This window comes from Lepisma saccharinum, chromosome 2, assembly GCF_977018435.1.
Source record: "Lepisma saccharinum chromosome 2, izLepSacc3.1, whole genome shotgun sequence".
Taxonomy (NCBI): domain Eukaryota; kingdom Metazoa; phylum Arthropoda; class Insecta; order Zygentoma; family Lepismatidae; genus Lepisma; species Lepisma saccharinum.
Window position 1 is genome coordinate 182,818,444 of NC_139230.1, and position 21,860 is coordinate 182,840,303.

General features: G+C 38.2%; 1 protein-coding gene across 2 annotated transcripts in view; it reads right to left on the minus strand.

Annotated features, from left to right (window-relative positions):
* LOC145984222 (phenylalanine--tRNA ligase alpha subunit-like) overlaps positions 1-21,860 on the minus strand; it is a 113,861-nt gene that overhangs the window by 28,489 nt on the left and 63,512 nt on the right. The window contains exons 8-9 of one of the 2 annotated variants that reach the window (XM_083117784.1): positions 16,845-17,067; positions 13,135-13,236 (exon numbers count right to left, since the gene is read on the minus strand). In XM_083117784.1, coding sequence (XP_082973910.1) covers positions 13,135-13,236; positions 16,845-17,067 — 325 coding nt within the window. Of the gene's footprint in view, positions 1-12,710; positions 13,237-16,844; positions 17,068-21,860 lie in introns of those variants that run through there. The other variant, XM_083117785.1, reaches the window with a different exon arrangement.

The following is a 21,860-nucleotide window of genomic DNA, read 5'->3' on the forward strand; positions in this document are numbered from 1 at the left end:
ACTAACCAAGATGCTGAGTGTGTACGCCTTACCTGTGCATCCATTATCCTCCGCCAACATGCCCTACCTACTGGCAAACATAAACCCACAGTGCATAATAAACTAAGGAACACAACACAGGAATTCTGAAAGTGGCTACAGGACAACAAATGTTGGTGCATAAAATCGGACAAGGGTAATCAATATGTCATAATGGGAAAAGGCCAATACAGTGACAAAATGCATGCAAAACTAAACTCTGATAGCTACAAAAAACTGAAACGTGACCCCGCAAGCAGATGCAATACAGCCATCCGCCGAGCCATAGAGAACTGTGCCCTCCTTCAAGATAGTGAAAAGAAGAAACTAAGGAACACCCACCCCAGCCTTCCCTGTGCATACGGCGTACCAAAAACTATCAAACCAGGAACCCCTTTGAGAATCATAGTGGCCAGTTTCAATCAACCCAGTGTTCACCTGACCAAATGGCTCCTCCAGAAACTGACCGCCCACAATGACAAACTCACCTACTGCCTAAAAAACAGCCTTGATGCAAAAGAATTTGTCACCTCTTTCATCAAAGCCAACAACTGCAAACTAGCCAGCATAGACGTAGTGGACATGTACTCCTCCATTCCAATCAGCCTTGCACTTGACTCCACCAGAACATGGCTCCTCAGCAATAGCATGCCCCCATTTGTAACAGATGAAATTTGCAACCTTCTACAAGCCTGCCTCACCCACAACTATTTCCAGTTCAAGGACAGTTTCTTCCACCAGACAGGAGGCCTAGCGATGGGTAACCCCCTTTCTGCACCCCTATCCAACATTGTACTGCATGTGGCCGAGAAGTCAATACTCACCCAACCAGAGTTTGCTCATATAAGATACAAAAGATATGCCGATGACACCATAGCCATTTACAAACAGGAAGAGGACCTAACTCATCTCCTAACTGTCCTCAACAACATACACCCCAACATAAACTTCACCGTTGAAAGGGAACAAAATGGCCACCTCAACTTTCTCGACCTCAGCATCCAACGACATCAAGACAAGTTCATCACATCCGTGTACAGGAAACCAGGTTCGGGCACCCAGTACATCCATGCAAAATCCAACCACCCACCAAAACAGAAAGCTGGAGTATGGATGAACTTTTACAGAAGAGCCTTCACACACAGCTGCACGGAAGATGACCTGCATGATGAAATAGCATGCGTAACTGAAATAGGCCTAAACAATGGTTACACTGAGTGCCAACTATCCATGTGGTGCGCAAAAACAGAAGCCCAGCTCAGACACCCAAGAAATAGAAATAACCTGAACCAAAATCCTAAACCCAAATGGATCGCCTTTCCTTACCACCCCACCACATCTGGCAAATTTGCCAAGGCCCTCAAACCCATATTCCAAATCGGAAGGGCACTACCCAACTTCAAGAAATACTACCTACCCAAACTCGCATCCCCCGGTGTCTACAAGACCACATGCCAATGCCACAACACCTACATTGGCAGAACCATCCGCACCATCCAAGAACGGATTAACGAACATGTAAAAGATGCCAAAAACGACACACCAAAATCAGGCCTCTCCCAACACCTCCACTCCACTAACCACACCATCTCCTCCATATCCATACTTCACCCAACTGGCTCTGTCATAGAAAGAAACCCATGCTATCATCCAACAGAAACCAGCACTGAACCTGGACAATGGACAGGCACACCCAACTTGGCACCCTGTCCTCAGAAAGAACCCCAACCTGAAAAGGAAAAGATGCGGTGCACATACTCGACCCCCCTCCAGCCACGTGGGGACAGGAATGGCACATTCCCGAGCAGCACGGACCAGCCCCCCAACCCCCAACTGGCAACGCCACCTGAACACAGGAAGCAGACGACGCAAACTAAGATGTGCACGCCAGCGCTGCCGAACGGGAGAAATCGCAACTACCGCTGCCCGGGAACAAACAATGCAGTGACGCGGTACCACCTCCGCTTCAAACGCCGTACCCTTTTGTGAATGAAGACAGTGGATCTTCGAAATTAATAGGATTTAACCATTAAATTGTGCAATGCGGAAGTGCGAAACTTTCTAAATTTCACGTAAGTAATTTTAAACCGCGTTTACCGCAACCATCATGACTTTCACCAAAGGTTTTTACCACTGAACTCATTGCTTCAACAGAGACCTCTATCTGTTTAACCCTCTCTGGGTCGTCACTTTCAGTTTCTTTCCTAGACTGGACCAGTTCTAAGCAGGTATCTCGGTTTCTCTTCATCTGTTCCTGCTCTCGTTCTATCTCTCCACGCCACTCAGCTAAGGGCTCTAGTTGTTCTCCTACCACCCTTGTGTTGGCAAGAGATCCGGATTTTCTCCAACTCTTCTCGAAGACTTTCTCCTTGGTCGGTCTTATGCCGAGACAAAAGTGTAAAAGTGTTCGCAGCTCTTCTCTACTTCTCTCGGCTTCTATCTGCCTCTTTTTCTTTCTTTCTCTTTTCTTCCTCTACTTCTTTTTCTTTCTTTCTCATTTCTTCCTTTCTCTTTTCTCCTGGCTTTCTACCAGGACGCGGAGAACTTCTAACTCCCTTTCTCTTTTCTCTTCAAGATACTCTATCAGAGTCCTAAACTCCTGTACCTCTTCTTTTCTTTTAGCTTCTTCTTCTGCTTTCTCTCTTGCCCTTTTAGCTTCTTCTGCTTTCTCTTCTATAATACCGGCTGTCTCCCCTTCCTTCTCAAGGAGTCTCCTCTCCTCCATGGATTTGACCACCTGTCTCAGCTCTATCAACTCTTTCTTCCGAGCTCTCTGTAATTGAGCCAGGTCTTTCTTACTTTGCTTTTCATCAATCTGTCTACGCTCTTCCTCTTCTTTCTTTTCTTTCTTACGCTCCTCTTTATCTTTCATCAACCACTCCAGCAGCCAGTGGTCTGATAGGGTCTTACTCGGAAGACTTAGTTCAAACAGGGACGCTACCAAGGGTGCTGATGAGCATGTTTTACACTTTGCCTCTGAGGTCTCTTCTTGGCCCTCACATCTCCAATGGAAATTCTAGAGACACTGGCAACACTGGAAGGACTCCATCTCAGCTCCAGGATTCTCACAGCATCCAAACCCAGTCTCAATTTCAATGGTTTTTCTCCCTCTGCTCCGTAGACTCATTCTGGATGTTTCTTTTTCCATTTTGTCACACTCGTATATGTCACAACACTTTACCTTCATGAATTCTGTATGGTTTCTCCGAAAACACTTTACCTTCACTACCTTCGTGAATTCAATGGACGAACACTGTCACTAACACTTGCACTTCAACCAGTGAGCCACTTCTAGTCCATATACGGCTTCACTATGTAACCAATCCGACCCCACAATTTACAAGTTGAGCCCTACATTTTTGAAAATCGGGCCCCACATTGGGTGCCAAAAACTTTTGCAACGTTCACGCCGGAGCACTGTACACTACACCATGAAGTGGTGCAAAAGTGTACCCATATATGCTAGCTTGTAGCCAGCCAAAGACATGAACTCAAAGTATCTCAGGGCTTGCGGGGTTTAATATGGAAAGGTCAAAAGTCAACTAGTAAAAGTTTATTTATATTTATACACGCATGTAAATAATCAGTTTAGCACATACGATCTTATTTCCTCTCAGTGAGGTACCTGGGCAGTGTTAGTAACCTTATCTAATTTAGGGGAAACCAACTAGTGCAGGTAACCAATAGGAACCTTGGTAGTCGTCACTTGCCATGCCGTCTGGGGACAATATGCGAAAGTGTCCAATCAATTGCGAGGGACGGGCCAAGGGGCCCGTGGTTTCACAAAGGTGTTGGTATGAAAGAACGCCGCAAAGTCAATCCAGCTACTGCAAGGGAAGAGTTCGGTACCTTGGTATGTCCAGTCAGTAGCAAGAAATGGCAAGGTACAAAGGGAAGGTCTGGGAGCACCCAGGAGACTTGGGCTTGGGTTACCATGACCTAAGGATAGCACACCAAGCTCTTATGGGGCAGACCAGGTAGGTAGGTAATCTGCTTTTCTTATTCTCCTCCTTCCTTCTGGTTGCTTAGTTATTGGATCCCGGTAGGGGAAACATCCAGACTAGATCTGGGAACCAGGTCTTTCGCAGCCGGCATCTGGAAGTCGACTTAGCTCCGGGCCTCGCTGCATCGTTTATATACGGTTTGTGTATGCCTCGCAGGACATTTTACATGTTTTCTTTAACAAAACACCGTTAACAAAATATTTCAAATAATATGGCGACAACGTAGGATTGTTAAGTGTGGCGACCACGCAGGGTTGCTAAATGTGGCAATCACGCAGGGTCGTTACAAAATACCAAGGGTGAGTTAAATATGTGTGTATTAAGTGGCAGAGCTTAGATTCAGTCTTGTGATTGGTCCAATCTGGAATTGTTACAAATAGAATACGTACTGGGACCTATCTGGATATATGAGGCACATTTCAAAAGAAATGGCAAATTATTTATAAAAAGTGACTGGCAACAGTAATTGGATTGCACCTGTGCAACGTAACAATCACATTTTCACTAGTCAACTGTTGGCTATCGTGTGAGTGAGAGCATGTTTAAGAAGTCTGCGTAATTAAACAATCCTGCCAGTTGAAAACTATGGTCCGTGATTCAATTTCTTAACGTCAAAGGTCACAATGCTGCCAAAATTCACCAAGAATTGTGTGAAGTGTATGGTTTGAGTGTAATGAGTGAAGGAAAAGTAAGGCAAAAGTCCCTCACTTGGGAACTTTATGATCACTCCCTGTTATTCCGAACCTTACTCCTAGTGACTTTCATGTCTTCCTGCACATAAAAAAGTGGCTCATTTTGACGATTTGAAGGAACTGAGGGGTTGAAAATGGGAGTGTTGGATTGGCTGAATTCCCAGGAGGTGAACTTGATTGCAGAGGGTATAAAAGCTTTTCATGGTACCAAAATTGGTTTGGAAAATAATGGTGACTATATTGAGAAATTAAGTAGATATGTGCATATTTGTAACCACTAATAGTGTGTTCCTACACTTCTATTCTTCTTTGATACAATCAATCGGCTCTTATTTTTTAAATGCACCTTGTATCTTACTATATGACACACACAGATGTCCTATGAGGAAATTTCAGTGAAAAATGAAAGCTAAACTAGGACTCAAACTCAGGTTTCTGGCATACCGTGCCATTGCTACACCAACAAAAAATATTAGAAATATGGTCCCTTCATTGTCAGGTCATTTGCTTGGCATCAGGTGGAAACACACAGGCACCTAGTAATGTTCTATGTAAGTTGCTCACTTTGCTACATTTGTTTACAATGGATGTGGAAATGAAAAATCCTGCCACCACAGGTGTGGTCAGTGATAAGATTTTAAATGCAAAACACAAAGAGTGTGATGGATTGTAAGGAAATGGTGTCATGAATTCAGAGGAAACAAGGGCCAATATGCATGATGATGGATGACTTAAAGAGGAATGTGAATGCAAAAATTCATAATTTCTGGTTTTCATGAGTATGTTTCTGACAATGTATAATCTGTTTTGGGGTGGCCACTCTACAGGAGTGGCTTGGAAATGAGTTTCTTCCATGAAGGTATACACAGGGTTCCCACATGAACTTGAAATGTATTTTCCATGAGTTTTCCAGAATCTTCTGATTTTTTTCCATGCACACACTTTTAAAATTTATTTTACAATAGCTTTCCCCTTGTAGCCACACCACCCTCACCTTCTTTATTATTATTATTATATCTGATTTGATCTTTATTATTTAGCGTCACTTTTCGTTAATCGCGATGATGAGGATGAGTGATGGTATGATGAAACTCATGAAGGGGCACTCACAAAGAACACCCATGCCGAGGTCAGGATTTGATCCCAACATTAGAGATGGGACAGATTAATTGTTATTCTCAGTATCAGCATCAGTGATGTAGAGTTATTGAATGCCAATGCACCTGGCGTTCCCCGATTTAAAATGGGTAAAAAATGCATGAATGCTGTAAATAAAAAGTAAAATATTACTTATTATTTGGGCTAGGATTTTTATGACTTAGCATATTTATTTTGGTAAGGGTGAAATGTTTCTAAAAGTTGTAGAGAGTCATATTATGAAGAAACTGCTTGAATAAAGATGCTTTTAAAGTGCATATTACTGCATATTTGGCCATTTCAACGTTATAAAGCATATTTTGGTAGATATTTGGTCATATTTGGCATTATTTACATTTTGATGAATTTCTATTTTCAAATTGGATTCTATGTTCGCTGAAGTTCATGCAATGTTAAAGAAGGATACATCCTAGTTTCTTTCCTGAAAATGGTGGAAAACAATCTCCCTTTCCTAATGCAATGAAATCGAAAAATTAACTTCTGCACGAAGGAAGCAATTATTGCCATTTGTTGAATTTCTTCCAAGCAAATATCTCAGTTTCTACCTTCCTACCTTTCTCCCCTATTGCACAGTGGAGTGCACGAAATGAACTTTTCCAGACGATATCTGCTTAGCAAGCATTTAAACGTTTTCCATTGTTCTGTACAGCAGTCGTGGTGAAAGAAGAGCTTCCACAATGTTAAGGAATCCTGTTGCAGCGTACTGAACACGAAATGCCGGAGACAAAGCAAAATCTTGCATTTAAATTGAAACAGTATGTTTCTCAGGTTGGTGAGAAAGTGTCTTCGAATAATGGTGACATACATTATTGTAAACTTTGCGATGTGAGAGTGAACTCTGAAAAAGCTTTTACTGTTAAACAATATGTGGGAATGGAAAAACATAAATGTGGTGTGCAGTGCATGCGAAGTGAAAAGACAGTGCACCAAATGCTTCTAGGAGAATCCAGTAGAACGTATTCTCCATTCTGTGAAGAATTATGTACAGCCTTTCTTTGTGCCGACAACCCTCTAAGTAAATTAAATCACCCAAATTGTGACAGCCTTTAGAGAAACACACTGGGGAAGCTATACCGGATTCCTAGAGGCATGCAAATTTTTGATGAAAACACGAAATGCAAATTTTTGATGAAAACACGAAATATGAAATAACATGATGCAATGTTCATTTTTCATGTTTCTGAAAGGTCCGAGGTGCATTTTTCTACCCTGTTTTGTCACGAAATAATGCAAAATGAACTGCAAAATGCGAAATTGACTCAAACACGAAATGTACAGTTTATATACACTTTCTGAAGTCTGAAGTATCCTGTGAGTTATGCAATTCACGGAAAATTGATTAATTCTGCTGTAAATATGTGAGAAGTAAAATTGGACCCCTTTACACAGGCATAAACTTAATACTCTGGTAACTACATAAATGTGCTATTAGAAGGGATAAGTTTATATTGTTTAATAAGTACAGTTTTTAAATCAAATTTAGGATTATATTCACAATTTTAAAACCAAAATGTCATTTTATATAGCACTTTCGATGTGATTATTCACCGCTATAACACCGAAATTTTATTTTATTTACCGCTTTTGAACCCGAAATAGACTTTGTTCTTGTACCGAAATTTTGCTTTTTTTATTTACCAAAAATATGTGCCTCTATGGATTCCTCTACATTGCGTAAAAATTACGTCAACCGATGCCATGAAAAACTATGGAAGGGATCAGCTCTAGGGTTGTGGGAAAAAGATTTGTGTATCGATCGATGAAATCACGGACTCCATGGGAAGATATGTAGCGAATGCTATTGTTGGAACAATGGAAGAAGTGTGTCCAGGTGAGCATTTCCTAATAAACTGCGAACAGTTGGAAAAGGTCAATTTTTCCACAATAAGTAAACTGCTTGACCCATTAGAGACAAAACCCATTGAATTACTTCATCACACACACTAATTGAGGTGGTGAAAGAACCAGTTGATTTTTGGTTATTTTAAAAAAATTCACATCAGATCAATTTCTGATACTAATAACTAATCCCTGTGTGAATATAATTAAGGACTAAGGTTGCAGATGTTTGTGGGAGTTCAACACCTTTCCAAACTGTATTGCATTGCACAAGGTAAAATTTCAAACTAATCATATAATCATATGTAGAAAAAATATTGGAAACGATCCTGCATGTTTAATGATTCTTCGTAAGTGTTACACGAGTATTGATTGATTTATTGATTGAGTTGGTGTTTTAAGTCCACTTTATGCACAGCAAGGTTAATCGGGACTGGACATACAGTTAAAAGTGGGATCCGAACCACTATGTGCCTCCACCGGGTATCGAGCCTAGGACCGCTTGATTACAAGGCAACGATGGTAACTGCGCCATCGGGGAGGCTCTTTTACAAGAGTATTTGGAAGTACTTTAGAATACTGGAAACAGTTGTGGGAGTAAGATTCAAGGTTGGACAAACTAAGCAGCACAGTTAAAAGTTTCACTAAGCAGTATTTACTGGAGAAAGAAATTATGATTTTGAAAGGAGCTTATGCAAGCATCCACGCATTGCATCGAGCAGTCGCTCTTTGCATCTGGTTGTCACAGACATGCATTTTAATGGATTTCATGCAATGCTTCAAGGGGGTTTTGTACATGACAACAGATTTGTTACATGATCAGGGGTTAGAAGCATTTGGGGGCTTTATTTTAGTGCTAAGTGCACTAAACCTGATGCACCAAACATAACAAAAACGATTTAGAGATGCTTAATTAATACCAAGAGACCTAAACCTAACACTGAAAGCATTTATTGACGTACTAGTTCTTTGAACCCCATTCCCATGAAGTAGATGACAGCAGAAGCCCATACCCAAGACGAGAGTGAATGAATGGCAAATAAAAATGACAAACAAAAAATCACATTCGAGTGTAAGAATGGGAAAAATCATTTTCAAGACAAGACACAGTACGTAATCTCTAAACCTCTGAATTATACATTAACAGACATAAATAGAAACCGAACCATGTAAAAACTGCCTGTGTACCATGATTAATTCTGAAATAAACAATTGGAACTTGGACCCAAATATTTTCACAGCTTGAGAAACAGAAGTTTACAAATGGACACAATAGTAATTAATATGCAATGCAAAATAACAGCTTGTGTAAAGCAAATTACTGAAGTTGTAACTATTGGTGTCTCTTGTAAATGTTATTATCAACAGGCAGGAGCACATTCTAGTCCTTCAGATGTAGTTCACTGTGACTCATTAAACAATTAGATGATTTTCCCAGAGAATTTAATTTCTTCCAAATTATCTGAGATTTGCAGGTTTTCCAGGTGTGTGGGAACCCTGTATACAGTACTAGTGTCACAATGCAACAAATGCCTCAATAAATATGGCACCTATGTAGAAAACCGGTGTAATACAGTTGAAGCTGAGTTACACTTATGTCAAGGTGAAGAGAAAATAGTATGTGTAACTGAGAATTACTTACAAATTAGATTTAGATACCATGTCATCATATTTTTAAAATACTATAATTGTATCTATTTTGAGGAACAAAATACAATATAATACAGGTTATTTCTGTCAAAGTGGAAAATTAATGAATCTAACAGTTGATTCTTAAATACATTACATTTGCCACTTTATTGGTTTTATGTGGATTAGCATCCACTTCCACATAAATTTTACATTCTGGTCAAGCGCGTAACATTTCAACTTTCTGTTCTCTATGGTAGTAGACCAGTAGCAAATGACAATGTTCACTGAAGGAACCGCAGTTCTGTTTTTATTATGGGAAACTGCACACATCAGCTATTGGTATATTTCTACCAAGTGTATTTTTGTATTATGATTATGTACAAATGAAAATGATTCTCATGTTTTAGACCACTGCGACAAATCTTTCTCTTCTGGTTACTTGTTGTATGCTGCTTCTCCTTGCCTTCCCAGACACTGTATGCAAAACTCATCTTTCTCGTAACTCGAGACCGACAGCCATCATGCCCATCTATCCTGTTTCGTATTTGAAACTAGCCTTGGGTTTTTGTAACGAAAATAAATGTATACTTCTGTGACATTGTTAAGCTTCATTATGTATAAGTCCAACTTTATTTCATGAAAATTAGTACATGTAACGCTGAATTATGCATAAATGCATTATGAACAAATAAGGTTTAATTAACACATTCTTAAATTATATTTTGCCGAGACCTAAAGTAATCTACGTATAACGCAGTCTGAACTGCATATGTAACAATATTGTGCGTTGAATATAGCCTAACAAAAAATTCTTTGTACGTTTTTCTATACCTATATTTGAATATTTCCTACTTTATGTTGTTTTTTTGACACACTGATGATTGGCATGAAAATCATGATGATAACAGGTGATATTGACATGAAATTGATCAAGGGACACTCACATACAACACTCATGCCCAGGATGGGACTTAAACTTGGTAACGGCTGAAGCAACATGTGACAAGTGACACATGTCTCATGGCAATCACCCCTCAGAAATAAATGTAACCTTTCAAACCAAAGTGAGATGACAAGCTGCACGAGTCACTTTCTACTTGGACTGGGCAGTTTTCATAATACCATGAACCCTGTTGCTTGCCACTTCGGTGAGAAATCTCCATGTGTCTCATCACCTGCTGCTTCTGACTAAAAAAGGGGAGAGAGAGAGGGGGGAGAACATTCAAAATGAAAACTTGTGAATACCAATCGTGCTTTTAGAAAGGCAAAGAAACTGACAACAGATGTGGGATGATACTGAGGCTGATGTAATTGTATCGGTCAATACCAGTGGTATCGATATCAGAACATATCGGTTGGATTTTATTTACCAGTACCACCTGATGCTTTTCCACCATTTTGATCATTGGTAGGGCCCACAAAAATGTCACGGAGCATCTTCAAGGAGACTAATTATCCTGGAAGTAATGCAAAATTCAGTTTCCACTGATTTTGTACCAGTATTATGTGATTACAGGTATTTCCATATTCTGATGTATTTTTTTTTAATAATATAAAAAAAAAAACTCTGGTAAATTGATGCTTATAATTGGAGTGGAATACTCACCTACTTATACTAATCAATATTTTGAGGACCTTTTAATTGTTACAATTTTCAAATATCGTTATTGGTATTAGTGGGAATCAATAAGACTCAATTCAAAGCAGTATCGGCTCAACCCTAGGGACAACAGAAAATAAAGCTTGTAGCCCTCAAATTAGATTTCTCACTAGCATGCTGATTTGGCAAAGTTTTCTTTTAAGTCCAGTTCAAATCAACTGGTGGGTCAGTTTGATCAGCAGTCAGTAGTTCAAAATCTAGTCTGTGGGCATTGAGATTAAGTGCATTAGATTGAATAAACTGCTGCTTCTTACAATTCAAAGCAAGGTTCCCTAGTCTTTTTATAATATTTCAGAAGTTGAACAACTCACTGAGAATCGTAAGAAGTAACAAGGAGTTGTAGGGTTGAATCATAGAATGAGTTCAGGTCTTGTAGAGAAAAAATGAAGGGCTACATACAAATAAATAAACAAGAAATAGCTGGCAGGTCCACAAGATAGAAAATCATACTTGGTTTTGTGAGGACAGCTGTTGATGAAACCAAGATACTAAAATATTTTAAATTTTATAACAGTTTTGCGTATGACGAAAACAATGCATCACAGCTTAACTGTGAAAATATGCTAATATACCATAGACCCTTTGTTTTTTATAATTTCTTACATAAATGGTCAATCCTGGGAAGTTAAGCTGTATAATCATATTTAGATACATTTTGCGTACCATTGCTATATTCATATCCATTTATTTGGGCTAAATTAAGATTTTGGACAGGTTTGTCAAGGATACAATTTTAAGTAAGAAATTGTGGTATTACAAATTCAAACCTGGCCGAAATGGTTAAGTTGCAAATTTTTACGCACTTCATTATATTTATTCTGTGTGTGTGTTAAAAAAAGAAGTTTCTAGAAAAAAAAAAAAAAAGGATATTCAAATACTTACTATTTGTAGAAATAGAACTTGAGTGCAGAGAATCTCAATACAAAGTCAAAATGCAAAAACCATACCAGTGCAGCCACTCTAGGACCATGATAAAATTCAAGTATAATTACTGGGTTTCAAGGTGAACTTTCCAAAAATTCTCAGGTACAAGCAGAATTTTTCTCCATTTCAATCTTACGTATTACCGCCTCTCATGCCCACCCCCCACACAAAAATATATAACAATATAAGGGGTCTGTGTGATTCCAATGTATCGAAAAATTCTAAATCAATCAACTAAAATGTATATTTAATTTAAGGTGCGGATTTTACATTTGCCATTTCACATTCTTGGACTACAAATACATTTACAAACACACATCACAAATGTTACTAATCTATGAAAAATTGTTATTTGTATAACAATTTCAAAATAAAATTCACCTAAGCAACTCCAAGATATCTTAACTTGCAATAATATTTCATGTCACAGATTTTTCTGCAAGAAACTAACAAAGTAAATGGATTGAGATAATTCTGTTCCATTTTCCTTTCCTTCGTTGATAAAAATAAAAGCTAAACTTTGAAAACATGCCTCAGGCCATTTATAACTATGTACAAATCCAATGGGATTTGGATTAATAACATTGCAATTTTTCACGTCTATGGAGAAAAATTCATGTAGAAATTGATGTATAATACCCAGACCCAATAATTTGTGCAAGATTCCCAGAATTCCCACTGACGTGAGTAGCCACCCTGCATACAATATCAATCAATATGATAAGAAATGAAAAATCAAACAAAACCATAGTGTGTAGTAATAAGCAAAATTATAAAACAATAATAATCAATATTTCAAGTTTATTAAATACTATACATGAAAGAAAACAAATGGTAGCTGTCAAACAAAATTACACTTTGTAACATTCTTGTGGCTACACAGAACACTATAAATTAATACTAATAACACAAAAATAACAATAGCTTCATTACAAAATTGGAAAGAGGTTTGTGATAAGCAAATTGATGCTGGTGATAGAAATTTTGTACAACCTTTTTGTACAATTAAGTCTTATCTTGGTTTACTTCACCAGCTTTCCTCACACTACGAAAACTGCATAATACTTTCTGTCCAATACTTGAAGAAATCAATACTGGGATAAATCACACTTTGTAAAACAAATGGAAAATAAACATTTCAATTAACTGATTCACATTACATAACCCACATGCAAACATCAAACTTGAAAAAAAAAAATATAATTACTTGTCCAAGCGGCAGATTGGGTTGTCATGCACCATTTGTAAATTCACTTTTGGCCCCACAAGGTCACGGATGTTATCCAATCTATATTTAATCATGGTTGGCCTGAAAAATGTAAAACACACATGATCTACACTTAATACTGCAAAAGATTAGTATTTTCTAAAAAGTAAACTAAAAAAAAATAATAATAAAAAAATGTACTTCTCATGTATAACGCACTTTTTTACAAAATTATTGCTCTCAAAAGCTATGGTGCATGTTATGCACAGAACAATTTTGCTGTGCAAATTATTCTGTGCAAAATATGCACCACAGTTTTTGGGGGCAAAAATTTTGGGAAGAGGAGAACTTTGTACATGAGTAAATATGGTATTCTCGTCTTGGTCCACATAGCAACAGGTGACTCATTGAATAGGAATGATATCATTCACTCTTGATCAACATAGCCAACAGCTTTATAAACTACAACTAAGAAAGCCATTAATTGAACCTGAATTGTAATGTGCAGTATGTACAAGATACAATTTTTTTATGCTCTCCCCCACTTTCCTGCATTAAAAGAATTTTTTACTGAAGTTCTACTGTAATGGTTAACAAAAAAGTTCTGAACATTGCTTGGGCAACTCATATGCTCCTGTATAAGCTGGCGAGCACTCTGTGCAAAGAGAGCGTCAGGCCTGCACAATGCACCTGAAGGGCTCCTGCCTTGTTTACTCTCTCCTAGTGTGTGTGTATTATCGGTGCCAGTGTGTAATTTTGCGTAGAATGAAATGATGCGTAGGTTTTGTGTGAAATGTTCAAAAATACTATAATCTATAAAATTCTATGTGTGTGTGTCTTGTTTCACCAAATGGTTTTCTAAATGTATTCCCCATAATTTCAATCTTTAACCCTAGAACACTAGTGTATGCAAAATTTACGTGTGGTTTGCCCTTCATTCCCTTCCCTACCTCCCACCTCTCACCTACACACCCTTCCACCTATATTCCTTTCCCGGATTCTCTGGAGTAAGAGAACGTGAACGCGCTCTGCGCGCATGTTGAAGGGTGTGTGCCTCATCCAATGAATGCATGGATGGGAGGGGCATCCACGGGAGGGGGCAACTCGACTGCTCATTCTTGGTTCAATAGTTCCATAGTAAACATGTCAGCTCGCAAGTCTAGGGGAACTCTGCATTCAGGAGAGCACCACATAGTGTTGAATGTGTTCGAGAACAACTTGTTTGAAAAGTTTAAAATACATGACTGTTTTTTTTACAAATGTTTAAAACAAAGTGTTTTAAACATGTTTTTCAGACTTGTTTAACACACATTTTGATACATGATGTTTCATAGTTTGTGGTTGTTTCCATGTTTTTTGAAAATGTATTTTTATTTTTTTTTCTGTTCTTCGTAGCATCAAAAGACAAATAAACGTGCAATATTATTTGTTATTTGTGTAAAACAATACACTGGCCATTGTTAAGAATAAAAGAAGAAATTGGCAGCAGAAAGCGTTTTGCTTTACAGCCATTACACCGCGCAGCACTTCGTTGCTTTCATGCCGCACCCTTCCCCACCCAGTCTGGCCCCGCCCACAAGCTTTCCCCTCTGCGCGTGGCTACTCCAGAGAATCTGGAAAAGTAGTACAGCAGTGCCTCAAGTAGTCTTTCAGACGTAAGGCAGCACTGTTGTAAGGAGGGTGCAAGCGCTGATCATCTTGATTTTCTTGTGCACTGTACGTCAATTTTACGTAGCTCTAGTAAAATGAAAATAATCTTTCACGTAACTTAGACATTCGTAAATTCGACTTGGATAGTTAGATTTTGAAAAAAAATAATTTAGAACCATGCACGTAAGATTTTAAAATTACATTCGTTCCTTATTTACAGTGTTATAAATATTATTATTGTTTGTTTTTCATTGTTTGAAATTTTCGCCTTCATTCTTAATGTACATACAGGCTTGTCAATCAAGACATAATTTTAAAATAGTCTGTTAATAAAACCATGCTTATACACTTTAAAATAAAGAATAAAACCACAATATAAGGAAAATAAACTAAATAATGTTAAAAAAGAATCGTCATTTTGTTTTCATGATTTAGAGGTTGTGTTTAAAATCGATTGCTTCATGTATGTAAAATTTACGTAGCACTAGTTACACTGTACTGTGGGAACACGCTAGTATTCTAGGGTTAACGAAACCTGTACAATCTTTGTTTCCTACGTTTCCCTCTCTCAGAGAGTGTTTCTTTCAGTCAATCTAAAGTATTGCCTCAGTGACCACAAAGAGACAGACATTGATGGAAGGAACATGGTCAAATTGAATATGATGGAGGGTCAAAAACAGCATGAGATGAAACTTAAAATTTTGTAAAATTTTCAGTTAAACTCAGTAACATTTCAGTATATTTTAGCACCAATCATTTTAAAGTGATCCATTTTATTTATTTTTTTATTTATCTAAATAAAAAATATATTCCATAAGATGTGTTTCTTATTATCATTCCTTTACCATTATTCTATCCAGCTTCTCTACCCCTTGTGTAATTTGCAACAACGATAAATGGTGAAATAAATTAAGTATAGACAATTATATATCCACCGATGTGATCAAGGGCATTGATGGGTACTTTCCAATAAAGATTCCAGGTTCAAGTACTGGCCTGGGCACCAACTTCATTTACTCATCATTTCATATCAGCCAAATAATGGCAGAAAAGTTACATAAAATCAGAAATACGAGTATATAAATATATCAATGAATGTTTTATCAAGAATATGAACTTGAAACACTTGTATTTGAACTTCATTTTCCTAACCACATTGGCAGAGTCCAGCTGGACATTTACGGAACACAGGTCAACCTTCAATTACTGGGAATTAACGTCTCCACTTTAACACCCTCCCTTTCACTTAAGGACTTCCTTAAAAAAAAAAAACAGGAACAATTAGCAAGGTATACAATGCAATTCTTTGGCAAATTTTGAATTAGTAAAATGTCTTGCTTTTCTCCTAATTTTAATTTGGGAAACTCCACTCCTTGTTCTCCAAACATATGCCCTGTGTTGACAGCCATCTGTTAACACATTCCCGTCCATAAACAACTAAGGTCATTTAGCTGCTGTGTCCATTTTTTTCAGGTTTTTTGGAATTTTCTCCCCCTTTGTTGATTGGCAAACAAAAAGACCGTGTCCATGTGACTTTTGGGGGAGGTCCTGAGAGCATGTCTGGGGTGCCAAATTACCGAGGGCTCCAGGGCGCACAACAGGTTCAGATGCTTGCAGAACCAATGTGGGGTCATCGGTAGGGGACACCACAGGAACCCTCGAAGAGGCTGGGTTCCTATCTGCTGGGCTGAAAAAGTTGACGAAAAAGGTGCCATGAACAACTCACAAATTTAAGATGGCTGGCACATTTTTTTTTTAGGTAAGTTTGGACTCAGAAAATCCCTGGGCTGGCCATGAATGTATTAACCACAGTGCATTGAATGTGATAAATACAGGTGCTTTTTCAATTTGAGTGTGTATAATTGTATGTGACTTGATAGAAGCTTCCGTATATTTCTGCACGTCTCTGGCAACAAATCTTCCTCCTATTCACCCTCTTACTATGTTACTGTAACCTTGCTTGCTCTGAGAAGCACATGAGCAAAGAAGAGCACTCGTTCACAATTAAGATGAGTTGCCAGTCCTGATTTAGACAAAAACTCATAACATCATAATCTTACCTCTCAAGAGACAATCCCCAAGCTATTACATTCACATTTTCTGGAAGTCCCATTGGAAGCAACATCTCTGGTCGAAATACACCTGAGTTTCCAACTTCTACCCATTTTTTAAGACCGGCATGATAACTAAAAATCTCCATGCTTGGTTCTGTATATGGATTATATGCTGGCTTGAAATGGAGCTGAGTAATTCCTAATTTCCTGAAGAATTCATATAGAGTGCCTGAAAGGAGAAGAGGGAAAACAAGAATCACTCACTGTACCAAAAGTCAGTTTGTCATTTCCATGATTTTGGAATATAAACATTTTTTAAAAAATCCTATCTGTATAAATTAGGGATGTGACCGATTAATCGGTACTCTATCGGTTTCGGCCGATATAGGCATGTAGGTCTATCGGTTTATCGGTAAAATTACCGATTATTTTATCGATCTGATATATCGATAAATATCTTATAATTTAGTGCAAAATTCTGCCATTTTTTTGTAATTTTTATGGATAATATCCATGCCCTACTTTCTGAAAAAGTAAATGTCTAAATATTCAACTTCTTTTGCATTGCAATCAGCTCAAAACACACATTTATTACGGAGATCAATGAAAATTTCAGGGTCTTCAAGGACCATTTCTAATTTTATATCGGATCGGTAGAATATCGGTTATTGGTATCGGTAAATTTTATACCAGTACTGTATCGATATCGGCCAAAATTTCATATCAGCCCATCCTTAGTATAAATTAATTTACATAATATGTGGATTTCAATTAATGACTTCAATGATGTCTTCTCAGGGAATATTTGAATTTGTAACAGTGCCAGTGAGACAAAATTGTACTTTTAAATCACTCATAAAATTGATGTATGAGAGCCATGGTGGTCTAGTCAGCAGGGTATCTGAATGCCATGCGGGAGACACAGGTTCAATTTCTGGGGTGGGTGAACTAAGGTTGGAATTTTTCCGGCCTTGTCCCCACATAAAGTGGCTTTTGGGCTCACCCAGCCTCAAATCAATGGGTACATGGAGTGTAAAAGTGCCCAGAGTATGCTGCTGATCACATCACTTCCAAAATGGCAGAAGATCGAGAATGTGTGGGGTCCTACCCTCACATCTCCTAAAATATGTCTTCATGGCATGGTACTACATGCACGGGGAACTTTACCTTACCTTAACCATTCCCAAAACTTGTGTAGTCACAAATAAAAAGTACACATAACAATCATCATGAAACTGATTTTCTCTGATCTTCAATTGTCAACTAAAGAAATTCTTAATTATCTGTCATGCTCATGTGCATACTACCAGATTTTTTACTGAATGATCTTTGCTCAAATTATAGAAATTTTATGGTGTTTTAATGATTCCATAACAATGGCAATTTTTCCTGACTGTACAAGTTACAACAACGGTTGTTGTATTTTTCTTACATCAATGTTCTGTCTCTTTGGGATATTACAATGACGACTCGATAAATTGATGAAGGTAAGCTCACAAGGGAACAGCCATCTTCAGACTGGAATTTTTCAAACCCAAAATCTTTGTTAGAAAGATTGTGTGAGAAAAATTATAGTAGAGAAACAGTAGCAATAGAAATAATTGGACAAACTACAATGTCGTCTGTGATCCTGTTAGTATGGTTAGGTTACAGAAGAGTGACATAATGTGACAATTATAGAAAATATACACACTGTAGTATAGTAATCATGGCCAGTAAACCAGGATCGGAGAGACTCAAATTCTATTCGCTAACATCGAAGAACCTGTTAATTTCAAAGATTCACTGTCTCATTATCTGCAGGCTGCAGGTATCTTGAAAGTAGGTGATATCAAATCATTCTACTGAATGATGGGATCGAAACCTACCACTCCCACAATAAATCAATGGGTGATGTAGCTTATTCATTATTCATCCTCATAAATGATGAGAGCACTCGTCATTAAGATGACAAGTCTAAATACTTGGCTGTGAAAGGAAAATCTGAAATAAAATCTCTAAACAACTAGAAAAGACAATGGTCACTCATTCGGTTTTATGAATCTTCAAACCTGAATCATGCATGTTGGTTGGATAAATACTTGTCTATCTGAAGAATGATAATGACAAATTTAAAATGACGTAGAATACAATTTATCTAAACTCTCTTTGGACTTACAGCTGACCACATATTTTTCTGATGAAACTCCTGTATCCTCAACACATCAGGAAGTTTGTTTAACACTTAACTACAGCACCTTGAATAACATAAGTGTGGAAAACGGCACTGTTCTGGCATCTCTGGCTGGTTCCACTCGAATATGATACCGCTAGAGGCACTGGTGTCTGTACACCTGCATGGCATTAGTCTGCTTATAATGGAAGTAAATGGAGTTTTCGCTGCAACGTCTGATTCTTTTACATGAAGCATTTCTACGAATGTGATAATTGCTATGATATTTGGTACAGTGGTACATGTCCTGTTATAGTCATACTTTCGTTAATAATACGGGAGAAAAAATATGCGTGGAATGCTCTTGGTAACTAAATTTTTGTGTATGAATTAGGTTCATTATCATCATCATCATCATCATTTCTTTTAAAGATATACATACTGAAGAATTTGTATTTTTGATGTTTACTGTCTCCTTTCTTCTGCTTTAAACTAATCGCGGCGATGATAATAATGATGATTGCATGAAACGACAAGGGGAATCCTACAAAACTTTCTTAGTGCCATCGACATGAGTGTAAGGAAACTTTCAGACCAACGGGGACAAGCAACACGGGATGTTCACACTGTCACACTATATGGAGGGGGAGGGAGAAAACCCCCAAAAGTTATTTTAAAAAATTGTCACTTCACCCAAAAATGTCCTCGCACTTGGGCACAAAACGACACCTACGCACAACATTCACGGACGAAAAGCTAGAACGCAGTGAAAAATGAGCGGCGATTCTTGCAGCGGCTTGAAATTCTATTTTCAGACAATGCAGGGTAACCCCTGTCGCAACTTGTGGACACTTGTGCTAAAAAAAAAAGGTTTCCTTCAGCGTGCTTCGAAATTCCATTCTCACAACGCAGATTCAAGAACCAGTCTTCCCCCTCCCCCACCCTGCATCCCCTGCATGCACCCTCAGGGAAAACTTTCATTTTGACATCGGATACTGTTAAACAAGTTTCCTTCGAATGCAGTTAACAGACGGGAGTGAAAAGCATTGCTTTAGAACAACAAAGCCCGTCTTCCTTTATCGGCAAAAATTTGACGTTGAAAAGAGCCGCAAAAGAGAAATACCTTTTCCCGCCTTTTCCCCTCCACTTTCATAAAGACAAAAAAAATGCAAAAAACCATTTCTGTTAAATACATGTGTTAGGAACAATATAAAAAAATAAAATCGAAATTCTAGCCAAAAATAGAAAAGTTATAACGTAAAAACTACGACCTTGACACAGCATCTCGATCAAGATGCTTGGGATAGTGAGGGTTACATTTTGGTATCTCGTTCGAGACACTTGGGCGGCAAAAGGTTAATACATAACCTGCTGCAAACTTAACCAGTCACAGGGCTTAGTGACACACACTTCCAGACTGTAAGACTGTAAAATAGCATTCATTGCACATGAGGGTCCAAACAGCAAACGACACGTCCATATGGCGTATTCGCGTGCAACTAGTTACTTTGGTCGGAAAGCAAGACACTCATTGCATCGGACACAAGCAACATGTGCTCAGACCGAAGCGACGTGCTACAGTGGGAGTTCCCAACTAAGTGACAAGCGACATGGTGCCTTCAATCTATTAGCAAGCGTTTGCTGCTAATTGTGCGAACAACACATAGGCGACACGATAAACCGCACAATACAACAACAGATCTAGGCGACACAATAAGCCACACGTGTCCCTTTGTTGCTTGTGTGTTGCTCAAACTGGTCCATTTCCTCAATAGCTTGCAACATGTTGCTGTGGTTTGTTGTTCGCGCATGCGCGATGCAATGAGTGTCTTGCTTTAGGGAGAATGTGCACAAAATCGACAAGCGGCACGCAACACTTATCGCTTGAGGATTAAACCAACCGAACGCTGGACTTTGCTGCCCGTCATGCTGTTACGATGTGAAATGTTGCTCTTGATTGGCTCATTTCCAAGAAACATGTGTTGCGTGTCGCTTCAGTAGGAAAGTTGCCTTGGACCGAAGGACCCATGTTGCGTTGGTGTGAAATCCTCGTATCGTTTGTCGCATGTCGCTTTGGTCTAAAATCTCCTTCAGGAAACGGTGCAGTCAGAGCTTGTGTCCCTATGGTTCGAAAGGCTGCATTGATTACGGACTGCTCGCTTCCAAGCGACACTTGTGGTTTGTCACCTCGGTATGAAATATCTCTCAGGATACTATTTATATTCTAATAACATAGAAAAATAAAACTCTAGTACACAATCCAACACCTGACATCAGGAATCACTTTGCGATGTTTCTTCTTGTGTTATGCATGCTATTTATTTATTAATTTTATTTTACTTTTCTTTCCAAATTAATGCCATTTCGTGACTGCAAATCACTCCACAAATATAACTTATTTCCATCAATTCACGTACCACATTACAAGACAAACAAATCTACACAATATATTCCAAAAACTAACTAAGCCGCATTACTTTCATAAGAAAATTAGCAGTCATACTGATCGCACTTCCATCTATGTTGTCATCCATCTCGGTAACTAGTTTCTTGGGTCATTTTCCACACTACGTTATTCAAGGCACTGTAGCTTAACTGTGCAATATTGAAATACCACAGAAGGTAGACGACTGGTGTAAAGAAGTGAATGCCCTGGTCAATATGAAGCTTCCAGACAAAGTTTAAATAAAATACAATCTTATGGAATAATACGTTCTGCCGCCGCGGAAAAAAAAATCCATTTTGAAAATTTAAAATTTAAATTGCAAATCTTGTCATGACCCAGGATTTCCAGTTTGGTTTATTTATAAAAACGACAAACACAAAATATAAAAAACAAAAAGGATTAAAAAATAATTGGAGACAACTAA